The sequence below is a fragment of the Octopus bimaculoides genome, chromosome 23 (assembly GCF_001194135.2).
Source record: "Octopus bimaculoides isolate UCB-OBI-ISO-001 chromosome 23, ASM119413v2, whole genome shotgun sequence".
Classification (NCBI taxonomy): Eukaryota; Metazoa; Mollusca; class Cephalopoda; order Octopoda; family Octopodidae; genus Octopus; species Octopus bimaculoides.
In genome coordinates this window covers 33,107,277-33,120,790 of record NC_069003.1, presented here as the reverse complement: position 1 = coordinate 33,120,790, position 13,514 = coordinate 33,107,277, and the positions used below count along the sequence as shown (strand labels likewise).

The 13,514-nt window shown below is 35.6% G+C and overlaps 1 protein-coding gene across 1 annotated transcript; it reads right to left on the bottom strand.

The window, feature by feature from the left end:
- Nucleotides 1-56: 56 nt before the first annotated feature.
- LOC106876958 (T-complex protein 1 subunit alpha) lies at nucleotides 57-11,700 on the bottom strand. The gene is made up of 12 exons (XM_014925726.2): nucleotides 11,552-11,700; nucleotides 8,793-8,878; nucleotides 7,938-8,066; nucleotides 7,158-7,255; nucleotides 6,198-6,308; nucleotides 5,404-5,585; nucleotides 4,739-4,865; nucleotides 3,487-3,662; nucleotides 2,279-2,402; nucleotides 1,836-2,028; nucleotides 894-1,057; nucleotides 57-474 (listed from the first exon to the last, which is right to left on the bottom strand). The coding sequence occupies exons 1-12, from the start codon at nucleotides 11,622-11,624 to the stop codon at nucleotides 285-287; spliced, it is 1,653 nt and encodes a 550-aa protein (XP_014781212.1). The 5' UTR covers nucleotides 11,625-11,700; the 3' UTR covers nucleotides 57-284.
- Between the last annotated feature and the right edge of the window lie 1,814 nt (nucleotides 11,701-13,514).

Below are 13,514 nucleotides of genomic sequence, written 5' to 3'. Positions count from 1 at the left end.
GGCATTAGATATTATAGACGGTAATAAAAGAAAAAAAATAACAAAAACCCAAGGGATTTGTGTTTAATGGATTACTTTAGTGAGAGAATGAGAAAGAAAAAAAGTACAAAGAGAAATGAAGTCCCATTTACAGTGAAGCTGTTGTATAGTGGCAGGGTGGGGTTACATGTAATGCAGTTTAGAACAACAAGATGCGGACATTTAGAAATAAATTCATCACACTACAGTGGCAGATTTGACTGGCACCAGTTTGGGAGAGAAAGAACCGGACAAGGACCACATTATTAGCAGCAGTCATCATGAGGATCTCTATCCTTTGGTTCAGGGGCCAATTTGATCATATCATCAATTCGAAGGATTGTAATGGCAGCCTCCGTGGCAAATTTTAAGGACTTAATCTTGGAGAGAGTGGGTTCCAAGACACCGGCCTTTTTGTTGTCACGTACCGTTCCTTCATACAAATCTAAACCAATCCTGCAATTGAGAAAAAAAAAAAATAAACGTCCCTTTAATTGGATTAAAACAAAAAAGCAAATTTGAACATAAAGGGACATAGCTACCACAAAACTCTCCTCCATGGAGTCCAATTTGCAGCAGATATAAATGTTATGCAGCCAAAATTTAAGAATGGCTACTTGACTACTTCCTGGAACAGAAACACTGAGTGCATTATTTGGGATACTTTTGATTTTGTGTCCAAAATTAACAATTCTTCTAAGCACCAAGATAGTTTCAAAAATTGTCTTTTTTTGGTAACCCTGGATGTTCCTCCACTTTACCCCTATTCCATTCAACTATAGACCTGAAAGGAAACCCTAAAAAATAACAAAATGATTGTGCCCTCCCCTTCAGACATGTGTCAGTCTTCGTTGACAAGTTAATGTAATACTTACAATTTAAGGTCTCCTTGTCCTTCAATGGTCTGTGCCATGTTGTGATAGGCACGCAGTTTAGCAACCAATTCGGTAGAGTCCTGTGCAGCATTCACAGCCAATTGTTTGGGGATAACAAGCAAGGAATGTGCAAATTCTGCCATAGCTAACTGTTCACGTGAACCCTGAATGAAAAGGAAATACAACTGTAATATAAGGATCAACATGAGAAATTGATTCTCCTAATCTTGAATATTCCCCAATTAACCTCCGTTAAACTCTTTTGATGCCACCAATCTGAACCAGACTTGTTTTCAGACAAAATCTTCCGTTTTAACCATCAAAATTTACATCATCATCATCATGTGATGTAAGTTCTCCATGCTGACATAGGCTGGGCAGTTTGATAGGAATTGGCAAGTCATAAGCCTGCACCAAACTCTGCATGTTTCTAAGGCTGGATACCCTTCCTAATTCACAATAAAAAATTTGTTATGTACCAAGTGCCTATTAATAAGGACTACATTATTCAAGTAACTCCTTCCAATTTCTTTTAATTATTCTCAAAATTAAATACCTCAAGAAATGCTTTTCTTTTTATTATGCACCACATCAATTATAACCAAGATATAGGCTTCTGGAAGTATTGAAACATATATAAATAGGAAATAGGCTGGCCTTAGGAAGAGCATCCAACCATAAAACCCTTGCAAAAACAAACACTGGAGCTTTATGTAGTCCTTGGCACCCATCAGTCCATGTCAAAACATCCAACCCATGCTGGCATGAAATGCGGACATCATGTAATAATGACTTCCAAAATGGTTTGTGATGCTTACAATCAAGACTTACACTCCAGCTTTATCTATGTGTACAGTAGACACAAGGCATTAAAAAAAATAATATAACTAAAAAGAATATCCAAACACTTCAAAAATGAAAAACAAAAACTTTTTGACTCACCAATGAAATGGCTAAATTCTCTAAATATATTGACAATGCTGCTTCGACAGCACCACCACCTGGAACAACAGATTTGGACTCAAGCACACGCTTCACTACACAGAGGGCATCATGCATGGATCGTTCCATTTCATCGCACATATAATCATTGGCACCGCGCAAAATGATTGAGGCAGCAGTGCGTGCCTTAGGACTGAAATAAAAGAAAAATTAATCTCAATCTCAGACAATAAAAACGGGAAATAAACAATGATTAATTCAGATATACGAGTGGTTATTGGTAAATAACAAAGAAAAGAAAAAAAGGTAAAGCAAAATGACAGAATTCTTGGATTTAGGGAAGTTAGGAGCAACAATATTTATTGGATGTAGGGAGATTTAATTTAATTGAGGAATGACAATATTTATTGTAGAGAGAGATTTACGAAAAAAGCAAAGCTTACCCTTTAATAATTATGAGTTCATCATCACAAATGCGCTCTTGGAAAACTTCTTCAGCATTTCCTAGCTGAGACGCCTCAAAAACTTCTTCCCCCTCCAGGTTGGACAGACTTGTCAATAGAGCAGCTATTCAATGAGAAATAATTCATTAGAAGCACATAACACCTTAAAAATGCATTGAAATTAAGTGAAACTTTTAAGTTATAGATTATAAAATGAAAGAAAAGGAACTTCAAGCTAAAAAGTATTCTTTAAAATAACTGAAAAAAATTAGAGAAAGAGAGAGTAGCATATCTTTGGTCTGAAAACAGATATATATCAAGTATAAAGTAGCTAAGTAGGGTATTATTCTAATTGTTCAGCTTTAAATACACTCTAGAGATTTCTGTGGGTTTCTGGGCAGTATTTTAATCTGGATTAGTTTATCTAGCTATCAAGAAGGAATAAGTACTTGATGTTATTATGGTGCCTTAGACCTTTTCAAAAAGGATATTTATCTCACAGGTTCTATATTATAAAACCAGAATGCAGGAGGAAACAACCACCACTTTTTATGCAGAGGTAGAACACATTTTCAAAGCTCAAATATCTGTATTTCATACCAGGCTACTAAGGACAACAAACAGGGAACATCATGATATCCATACCTTTCTCAAGAGTAATAATAATCTAAATGAAATAGCTACCACATGGGACTGCAATTAACCCAACAAAGGTGCTGTTACAGTCAGCTCACACCACATTAAAAAAAAGACAGAAAGACATGCTCTTGATCAGAATTTAGGACTAAACATCAAATTAGGAGGTAAAGCAATATGGTGGTGTATGATGAGTAATGACTGAAAGAGTACGGTTGTGAATACAAGCGACTGAAATGGGATTCCTACAAAGGATCTTTGGAGTGTCATTACTCAGGGTGTATAGCTCCGAGATCAAGGAATTTTTCTAAGCCAAGTCACTCCTCCTCCACACTGAAAGGTCACAACTCTGGTACAAGACACGCAATTAGAACCATCAAAGGAAAGAATCGCAAGACAGATTCTTCAAACCAAGCCAACCAGCAGGAGACAGTTGCTTCTGATGGAGAAGATACCTGAAGATTACCCCTGTTGTCCTCTTGGTAATGGTAAGCAGAGAAGATGGATGAACAGATGGAGTAAAAAATATGAGAAAACCAAACAAACCAGAAAATATTTTATATGCTACTCACCACCTGTTGCTTTGGCAATTCTTCTTAAGTCGGCTTGTTTACAACGCCTGACAGCCATAGCGCGAGCTTCTACAAAGTACTTCAGGCATAGATCATCGATGCCACCAGAGGTGAGAATAACATTGGCTCCAGATGATAAAACCTTTTCAATCCTTTCTTTGGTAATATCAGATTCTCTGTGGAAAATAGACAAATTATAGAATGACAAAAAAAACTTTTCTAAACAAGGAAATTTTATTTATGGGAAGCCAAAAGGGTAAAACTCTACACATCAGGGGTGAGAAACCCTTCTGATAGCAATCCACCTGAAACTGTCCCTGGTTCATTAATACAAACTTCCTGTTTTTAAAGTGATCTAAATTAAAAGTGTCCATCAAACTTTTGTCAAGTTCCAAATGCCAACTTGATAATGTCAAAATTAAATTACTTCATTTTACATTATTTTCAAAATTAATTCAAACAAAAGCTGAGTACTTCAACAGAAATATGGTAACTAAAAGGAATAAATAGCATTTCTTAATATACTACACTATGTTTAGTTCAATACATTATGTAGTCACTTTATTATTTGTTTTTTTTTTTTCAAACAGCAGGTATCCTCAGGTATTTCTTTTAAAAATCCTTCATTTAAGTTACCATTTATTGCGTCGACACGCCCCAGACAATGAAGTAGGCTAGCCCAATACGTAGATATAGAGGGAGAAGTCTAGACGTCGGTGTAGTTGAGTAGAGGTCATCCGAACATGCGATATAACAGTGGCGACGGGGATTTCGCAGCTCACACAACCAGTGTAGTATTGCGATATAACACCATTCCATGCCCTGTTCATTCTCAAATCAATCCTAAGATCTGCAGCAACAGTTAAACTAGGTTTCACTGAAACATGCTAAGAATCACAATCATTCTCTGTTACATTCTGCTTTCATCAGATTCAATTTTCCAAGGTACTCCCCTGCACTTCCTCCCTATGTCTTTCTTCACCACAATTTATCCTAAAAATAGCAACATGAGTGGAGTGTGGTTTTAATTAACGTTTGTTGGTTCACTAGATTAAATATGTTAGCACTTGCTTTACTATAGAAGTACTTGTTTGAACCATTTCATCATTTACAAAATATAAACAAAAATCAACTGACCCTGCATATTAACACAATACATTGGAAAAGCTAAACTAATGCTGCAACAATTATTCACTATCAGATGCCGGAGGGGTGGGGGTTGGAGTTGTTTACCAAAAGTGCTTATAAATACCTTCTTCTAATATCTTCAAGTTTGCTAGGGTCATCAATTAGAATTTGAACCCCAAGCTTCATTTTCTCTTTCCTGAGACCAAAATCTAAGCAGGCAATTTTGGCATTGGTAATACTTTTTGGCATGGCTGTTGGAAGAAAAGAAACAGGAATTAATAATGCTTTATTAAGTAGGCAGACTGATACATTTTACAAGAGACAGACAGACACTGGAGACATCATCATCATCATCATCTTGACAACTATAATGCTTATTTATTTGCATTGTTTTAAATTAAACATACATTATCCCATAGCTTTGTGACTTCCATGATGTGACTATTTATTTTAGAATGACATTGTAAGGTAAGCGTAAAAGGCCAAATCTGGCCAGTTTGGACATAAAACAGGTAGATTATTCAGGCCAGATATGGCCATCATAAGTGCTAATGGGTTAAAGCACTCTCTGCTAGTATATATTATTACATTGTAGGGTATATGTGAGAGGCTGGATCTGGCCTTTTTTTAACATAAAGCAGGTAGAGTATTTGAGCCAAATATGGCCAGTTTAAATATTATAAGCACACATTATCTCACATTCAATACTTCAACAGCGAAGAAGAGGAAATGGCTTGAAGAGAGGAAGAGTAAATTCTGAGAGACCAGTAAAACCAAGAACCAACTTACCTTTAGATCCAACAGTGACATTGATAGCATAGCCATTGACAAGAACACTTTCCCTGCTGCTTCGACCATGGGCCTTGAGGACATTGATGGCTTTCACTGGGTAACGAGAATTTCCCTTGGAGTCAGTGATCTTTACAGCTTGTACGGCATCAACAACCATGTTAGCAAAAAAGTCAGCTTCTCTGGTGGGATGTTAAGGAATCGGTCTTTGTGGAAATTAGTTTATGCTCCTTTTAAGACTACCAGGGAAACAGTACAATGGCTACCATTATTAATACTGCTGCTATTACCAATATCTTAAGTAGACATTATTTTAGTGCAAAAGTCAAATCAATTCATGTCACAGTGAAAAATTGCAAAACGTTTCAGAGAGTCTCCATTTGAATCTCCTGGAAGAAACATCAACATACACACACACAACAAAAACAAAAAATGTATACAACCAACACAAAAAGATACACACAGTTATATATACAACCAACAAAGATATATATATATATATACATACATAACAAACTAGCTCATTAAGAAAATATTAGCTAGTGGCATATATATATATACAACTGACAAAAACATAGACACGATACAAACATAACCAGGCAAAAAGATATACAATAAACAAATCAATACAAACACACATACATGTATACAAGATAACCTTGCCATAGTGATAATAAGTGAGTTGAATTCTGTGAGGAATTTTAATGTTTGGGCCAGGCATGGCTGGTCTAAATGCTTCACAAGAGAGAGGAAGAGAAAGTGATTTGCAAGAGAAATAATCAAAATAAGGATACGCTCCAATCAGCTTGCTGGCCATGCTGGTCCTGGCCACACTGAGGATGGATTCATGACCCAATTCATCAGTGTTAATACATAGGTTTTCTTGAATGTAACGACAAGCCTCTCTGAAAAGAAAAAAAATATATAAAGTTACAAAAACACACATTGGTCATTTTTCAATCTGATCCAATTTCTACAGTTGTCACCTACTCTTCTCTCTCTCTCTCTCGTTTACAATTCCTCAATACTTTTCTTTATTATATTCATCCTCGCATCCATTCTCTGTCTCTAACCATCCCTCACACTCTTGCAACCCCTAAAGATTGAAATTTTGGGGGATTTTAACCAATTGAATGTGGCTTATCTTAAAACACTTTAAGTCTGAATTGCTATATGTTACCATAGAAAGAGACCTCCATACAGCCAGTAGACCTGGTAGAAATAGCAAGCAACACTCCCTCAAATCACAGGATACTGTCTTAAAAACAAAGGTGCTCAATTGCTCGAAACAGTTGAGAAATATCCCTCAAATCATTTCTGGATTTGAACCAACTGACCTTGGGTTAAAAAACAATCACAAAATTTATCTGCACCATTAATTACTATGACTACTACTACTAACTGATGGTTGTGGGGATAGTGATAGTAGTGGTGGTGTTACATCACCATCCCCACAACCACCTGTTAGTAATAATGGTACGAACCATGTATTATTCAGTTGTTGGAGAGTTTCAAAACTTTAGCATTCAGATTTCTGTCGAATGTATTGCTTATTTCTTCACATTATTTTGAATTAGTCAGACATTATCTCATAGCTTCAATATTGCAATGATGTGATTGTTTATTTTAGAACGACATTGTAGGGTAGGTATGAGAGGTTGAATCTGGTCAGTTTAACTTAAAACAGGTAGAATGTTTTGGCCAGATACGGTCAGTTTAAACGCTAAAGGGTCAGAAGAAGAAGACCCACTCACTTGCAAGCCAGTCTGTAACCACTAATAATGGTGGTAGGATGGATTTTACTTTTAACCAAATCATCGGCATTCTTCAGTAACTCACTAGCCAGGATCACCTGAAATAAAACAAATTTAGATTTTAAATCTTCCGACTCACTTTCAAAACTTTGTAATTTTTTACCAGCTATAAACATGGAACTACCAACCCTTAAATTTCCATTTTGAAAGAGTATGAATTAAGCTCTATTTTTGCATAGATGAGGATTTTCACCTTCAAGATGAAAAAAGCAATTTTTGAAACTTTGTCAACTATTCCCTTTCTTCACCGAATGGATCATCATGCTGTTGAGTTTTAAGGGGCAAAATATAAATTTGGAAAAAAAAAAATTTTTAACCAGGCTGTTTTCAAGAAACTTGCAAGCTAGTAAGATTTATAGTATTACTTGCTTAATACAAAGACAGAACTTTTATTTTCCTTCATCTACAACAAAACAGCCTCAATTTGACAGTTACTATTGCCAAACAGTGAAAGATAAAAAGAATCAGGAGAACCAGAATATAGGAAAACAACTACACAAATCTGAATGAGAAATTACAATGCTTAACAAGGCCCATGACAAGGTGCAGATAAAAATGAAAAACATTTAAGCCTCTTAAGAATGAGGACTATTAGCCCTTAATATTTCACAAAGGACCTGTGATCTCATGGAGACATTCAAGTAAGACAGGAGAAAGAGACAGTTTAGCATAGATTGAATCAAACTAATGTATTCTACATAACAGTTAACGACCACTTACCACACTGCTAGTTCCATCGCCTACTTCCTTGTCTTGTAGTTCAGCCAATTCTACCAAAATCTTAGCAGCTGGGTGTTCTACTTCCAATAGCTTAAGGATCGTAGCGCCATCATTGGTAATTGTTATGTCCTGAGAATTAAAAAAAAAAGGAAATAAAATGGTGAAATACATCAAATAAAGAACACATTGGATTGTTAACCTCAACAGATATCATGATTAGCTACAAAACAAACATTAAACTTGTAAGTTTTCATGAATGGAGCAGAACAATCCTTTGGGGATCTAATTTCTTTTGAAATAAACTGTCGAAATTAAGTTTGATACTTTTTAAAGAGATTTAGTAAAATAACTATCATTATTAAGCTGGTGTTTAGCCACAAAAAGATTCTTAAAATTATGCTGAAAGGTTTTGTTTAAAAAATATGAATCCTTTTAAATAGATTTTGTAACAAAACCAGCAGTGGGTTCAGAAGACTGTAGACGGAAACAGGTCAAGCAAATAGACTAAAGAAAAATAGCTAATACTTTGCTAAAGAGCAGCAATAACACTGAAACATGTCATTTGATAGTGTACTGTCAAAATTCACTGACCACTACATTGAAATTTTAATTACAAATGGAATATGAGCAAATACATATGACCCAAACATTTTGAAATGTTATTTCCCCACCCCCTTTGAACTTTTACTCCAGAACAAGGTTTTGTACTGTTTGTTCTGGTAGCCACCTTTAAAGTTGAAGATTCGAGAAGGTATAACTTACAGTGACCACACAGAAAGAGTTAATTAATTAGACAACAATATGACCAATTAAACAATATATAAAGTATCTGTTTGATATTATCATATTACTTACCCCAATGTCGTCGACCAGCATTTTGTCGAGTCCTACAGGACCAAGACTGCTTTTAATAATATTAGCAATTGCACATGCTGCCATCACTGTAACAGATAAAAAGAAAAATATTAATAAAACACAAAATTTATTAACACAAACACACTTGATGTCAAAGTGTCAAACTTAATTTGGGCAGTTTATTTCAAAAGCCATATTTGCTCAAAACATACACTTCTCAACTATTCTCCAGGCACAACCTCCCCAACCCTACTTAAATCAACTGGAGAACCCAGTTCATTATTCCGTCCAAATCATGCCAGCATGGATTGGATTATTAGGATATACAATACAGTTGATTGATACATCTCATTTTAAAATGTGTTGGTGCCACATAGAAAGGCACCCAGTACAATCTGTGAAGTGGCTGGATTTGGAAAGGCATTCAGCTGTAGAAACCATGCCAAAACAGACAAATGGAGTCTGGTGCAGCCCTCGACTTTGCTAGCTCTTGTCAAACTGCCCAACCTTTGCCAGAATAGAAAACTGACATTAAATAATGATGATGATGAATATTTAAGTATGCAAATGTTTTTTATGTTTGACTCTGGGACTATATGTCCAACAATCCAAGACACAACATTTATGAAGACATGAAATTTATGTCCACAATTTATGTACCCTTTAACCCTGGTCATATCCAGCCCAGATATTCTGTTTTATGTTCAAACCAACCAGATCTGACATCTCACACCTACCCTACCTTCCTAAAAATAAACAATCACATTGTTGAAATCTATAACTTTGCATGATTAATTCAAAACCACGTGCATAAACAAACATAACATTTGGCAAAGTAACCTGGATGTTAAAGGGTTAATTACAGGTATGACCTAGGGCTGAACAACAACAACAAAAAAATCCACAAACATTACAAGGAAATTGTAACAATCTAGAACGTTGTTAAACACTACATCTATACCATCTGATCAAACACACAGCAAACTAGTCACACGGTCAATTTCCACAATAGACCCACAGACAGTGACTGTCAAAGAATATTTCTAAACTAATGGAATCAATCTTGCAGCCATTCATTGCCACAACAGTGTAGAGACATAAACAAATAGTTACATCATAATTTTTAAAAACAGCACAAAGCAAAGTATGGCTCTAGACCATAATACGGCTTTTGGGATTTAATTTAATAATTCCAAATTTTTCCACAAGTGCAGCAGCTTGGGGAAGGGGGAATGAGTCGATTACATCGACCCCAGTGTTCAACTGGTACTCATTTTATCAACTCCTAGAGGACGAAAGGTAAAGTCGACCTCGGCAGAATTTGAACTCAGAACGTAGCGACGGGCGAAATACCGCTGAGCATTCCGTCCAGCGCGCTAACGATTCTGCCAGCTCACCGCTATAATAATAATAATAATAATAATAATAATAATAATAATAATAGGTAATTGTTCAGTACTGCTATATTGACCAAAAACACTGCAAGGCATTACGACGCACCGCCAATCCACTATGTTTAGACAATGGAAATAAAATTTGAAGCCATTAAACTCAATGCAAGACTAGTCCTTTATTTCCTCGTGCTCGGAAGGGTTTGAACACAAAACCACGGTGAGCGCTACAGTACGACCCTACTATACGCCAGACAAGTTAACGGTAGAATACAAATGTCACTGATATTTCGTTTCTTTTGTTCTGTAAAGGCATGAACGTCACAACCTCACGTTCTCTTCTTCCTCTAATATCGCAAATGATAAACCATCTAGAATTTACTTCAATAAATTCAAGTAACTGTTGATTTTGATTAATACATGCATTATTCACATTATATAGCACAAATACGTCCTATCTCCACCTAAATAGGAGGCCCCTAACAACCGTGCGTGAATCATTCGATATCGAGCCGCACAGAAAGAATAAAATTTATATTTTATTTCCATTTTATTGATTATCGCAGTTTCCCGAGTGTATTTGCATCATATATATATATATATATATATATATTAGGGATAAAAATCCAAAATTACAGGTAAAAACTCAATTAAAATCAATTTATTAAAAGTTAAAATTAAATTTCACAGTATTTTCATCGATGAGTTCGTGAACCTTGATTCTTTTCCCTAAAACTATATATATGTATTATAAATGTAATAATTAAATTTTATGTTATAAGCTTCGTTAACGAACACAGTCCTCTTGCCTGTGGAGAAATTGTCTTGCATGAAACCGGTGCGTGGTACAAAAAGATTGGGTGGGGGGTCCGCCGCTAAAGATGGGACGCCTATGTCAGCTTAGCAATGCGTCAATATCTACATACAAGGACATGTTCATAAACATAGGTAACAGTAGACATGTAATAACGTGTTTTCTTGATTATTATTGATATTATAATAGTCCTTAATAGACTTATAATTGGGCGGAATACGGAATGGTTATTAAGCCAAGACCATTTAATAGAAAATATACATTGTTCTGTAGTACGGAGAAATTTTAAAACAATAAACCTATGAAATGTAATTTTTAAAGTTCATATTTGAATATTTATTCAAAAAATATCAGCTATAACAAACAGAGAGATAATATATACTTATATTTTAATTTATTTCAAAGACAAGAATCTTCTAGAAAGCTCACACGTGAGATGGGGGGGATACCATGTGGAGGAGATAGGAAAGCAATGGCAAGGCAGCTAGAACGAAGACAACGACACGATTAATTGGGAGAAGTTAGAACATAATATAAGTGAAAGAATTAGTTACCATTTTGAGTCCGAACTGTCTGACCAGAAGTTCTATCGCCGCCGACAGTCAAAGGTGCAGCAGTATCAGCCATGATGACCAAACAGATATGTTGAAAGAGAGTTGAGAGAAAACACGGAATGTTTAAAGTGTGAGGAAGAAAGAGAGACAGGATAAAGAAATATAAGAGATGACGAAACGAAACCGGTAATAAAGAAACTCGAAAACCGAAAGAAAATAAATGGATTGGATACACTTTAATCTTACATTAAATTTTTTTTAATTCTGAATTTTTTTAAAATTAAATTATTACTTGGTTTAAAATGAGGAAAAATTATATTAATAAAATAAAATATACAAATCATATACGTAGTGTTTGATTTTTTTTCCACTATAGTTTGAATGTATTTTCATGGAAACCAGACTGATTCTTATAAAATCTGACTCATCCACCGGCATTTTGACTCTTTATTCTTTGATCTTATCATCTAAAACTATTTCTTTATATTTGGCTGCACGTTTTCGAATAGAACTCATTTTAAAAATGAAGAAATATTTCTTTTATTGGTAATCTATAGCTTTAAAAATATTTGCAGTGACTATACGAAATATATATATATATTATGTATATTACATATGATATACATATAATTATATAAAATATGTATTATATATGTAATATAATAAATATCTGACATCGGACCGTCTCATCAGATTCTGTCAAACCGTCCAACCCACGCCAGCGTGGAAAATCGACGTTAAATGAAGATGTTATGCACACCCACACACCTATTTTGAATCTTATAACTTTCTAAGAAATACAGATTTTTTCTTTTTTTTTTTTATGGAGCTAAATTTTGCAATGGTGTAGATTACAATTCTCTTTTACCATTTATTTGTTTCATCATTAAACTGCGGCCATGCTGGGGCACTGCACTGAAGAATTTTTAGGCGAATAATCGACCCCAGTATTTGTTCTTTTTTTTTAAGCCTTGTGCTTATTCTATCAATCTCTTTTGTTGAACTGCTAGGTTACGGGGACGTAAACACACCAACATCGGTTGTCAAGTAGTCGTGGGGGACAAAGACAGATATATATACGATGGGCTTCTTTCAGTTTCCGTCTACCAAATCCAATGACAAGGTTTTGGTCTGCCCAAGGCTATAGTAGAAGATACCCAAGGTACCACACAGTGGGACTGAACCCAGAATTATGTGCTTGGGAAGCAAGCTTTTTATCATCAGCCGTGCCTGCACTTATACTCTTTTATTCTTTTACTTGTTTCAGTCATTTGACTGCAGCCATTCTGGAGCATCACATTTAAGGGGTTTTCTAAGTTGAAGAAATCAAGCCCAGGACTTACTCTTTGTAAGCCACTTATTCTTTGTAATCCCACAAAATTATTCCAGTCTCCAGTTGTTGGCTCACCCTAAATCAAGGATCTGCCCTGGCAAAAACACACCTGTAATTGCATTCCAATGAAGGGTCACTCATATGACTGGTAAATTAGCTGAGAATCCCTTGAGGACTAGTGTATGACTTGGTAAAGGAACATAAAATTTAATCTAGATATCAGCAATCACAACCCTGACTGTAAATCCAATGGAGAAACAATATATCACCATCATCCTTTCTCCATGCTAGCATGGGCTGGACTGCATGAGAGGAGCTGTCCAGGCTCCAATTGTCTGTTTTGGCATGGTTTCTACGGATGGATGCCCTTCCTAACACCAACCACTTTACAGAGTGTGCTGCGTGTTTTCAACGTGGCACCAGCATTAGTGCTTTTATGTGACACCAGCATCTGTGAGCCTGCAAGGTTAGGGATGCTCAGCTGGAGGGGAGTTCCTTTCTGTGGAAGAGCGTAGGCTCGAAACGTTAAAGACTTTTTCACTTCCCTGGCTAGGTAACTATGTACCTCCACTATAGCAAAACACCTGTTTCTGCCTCTCTGTCACACTCTAACCTTTCATCATCTGACAC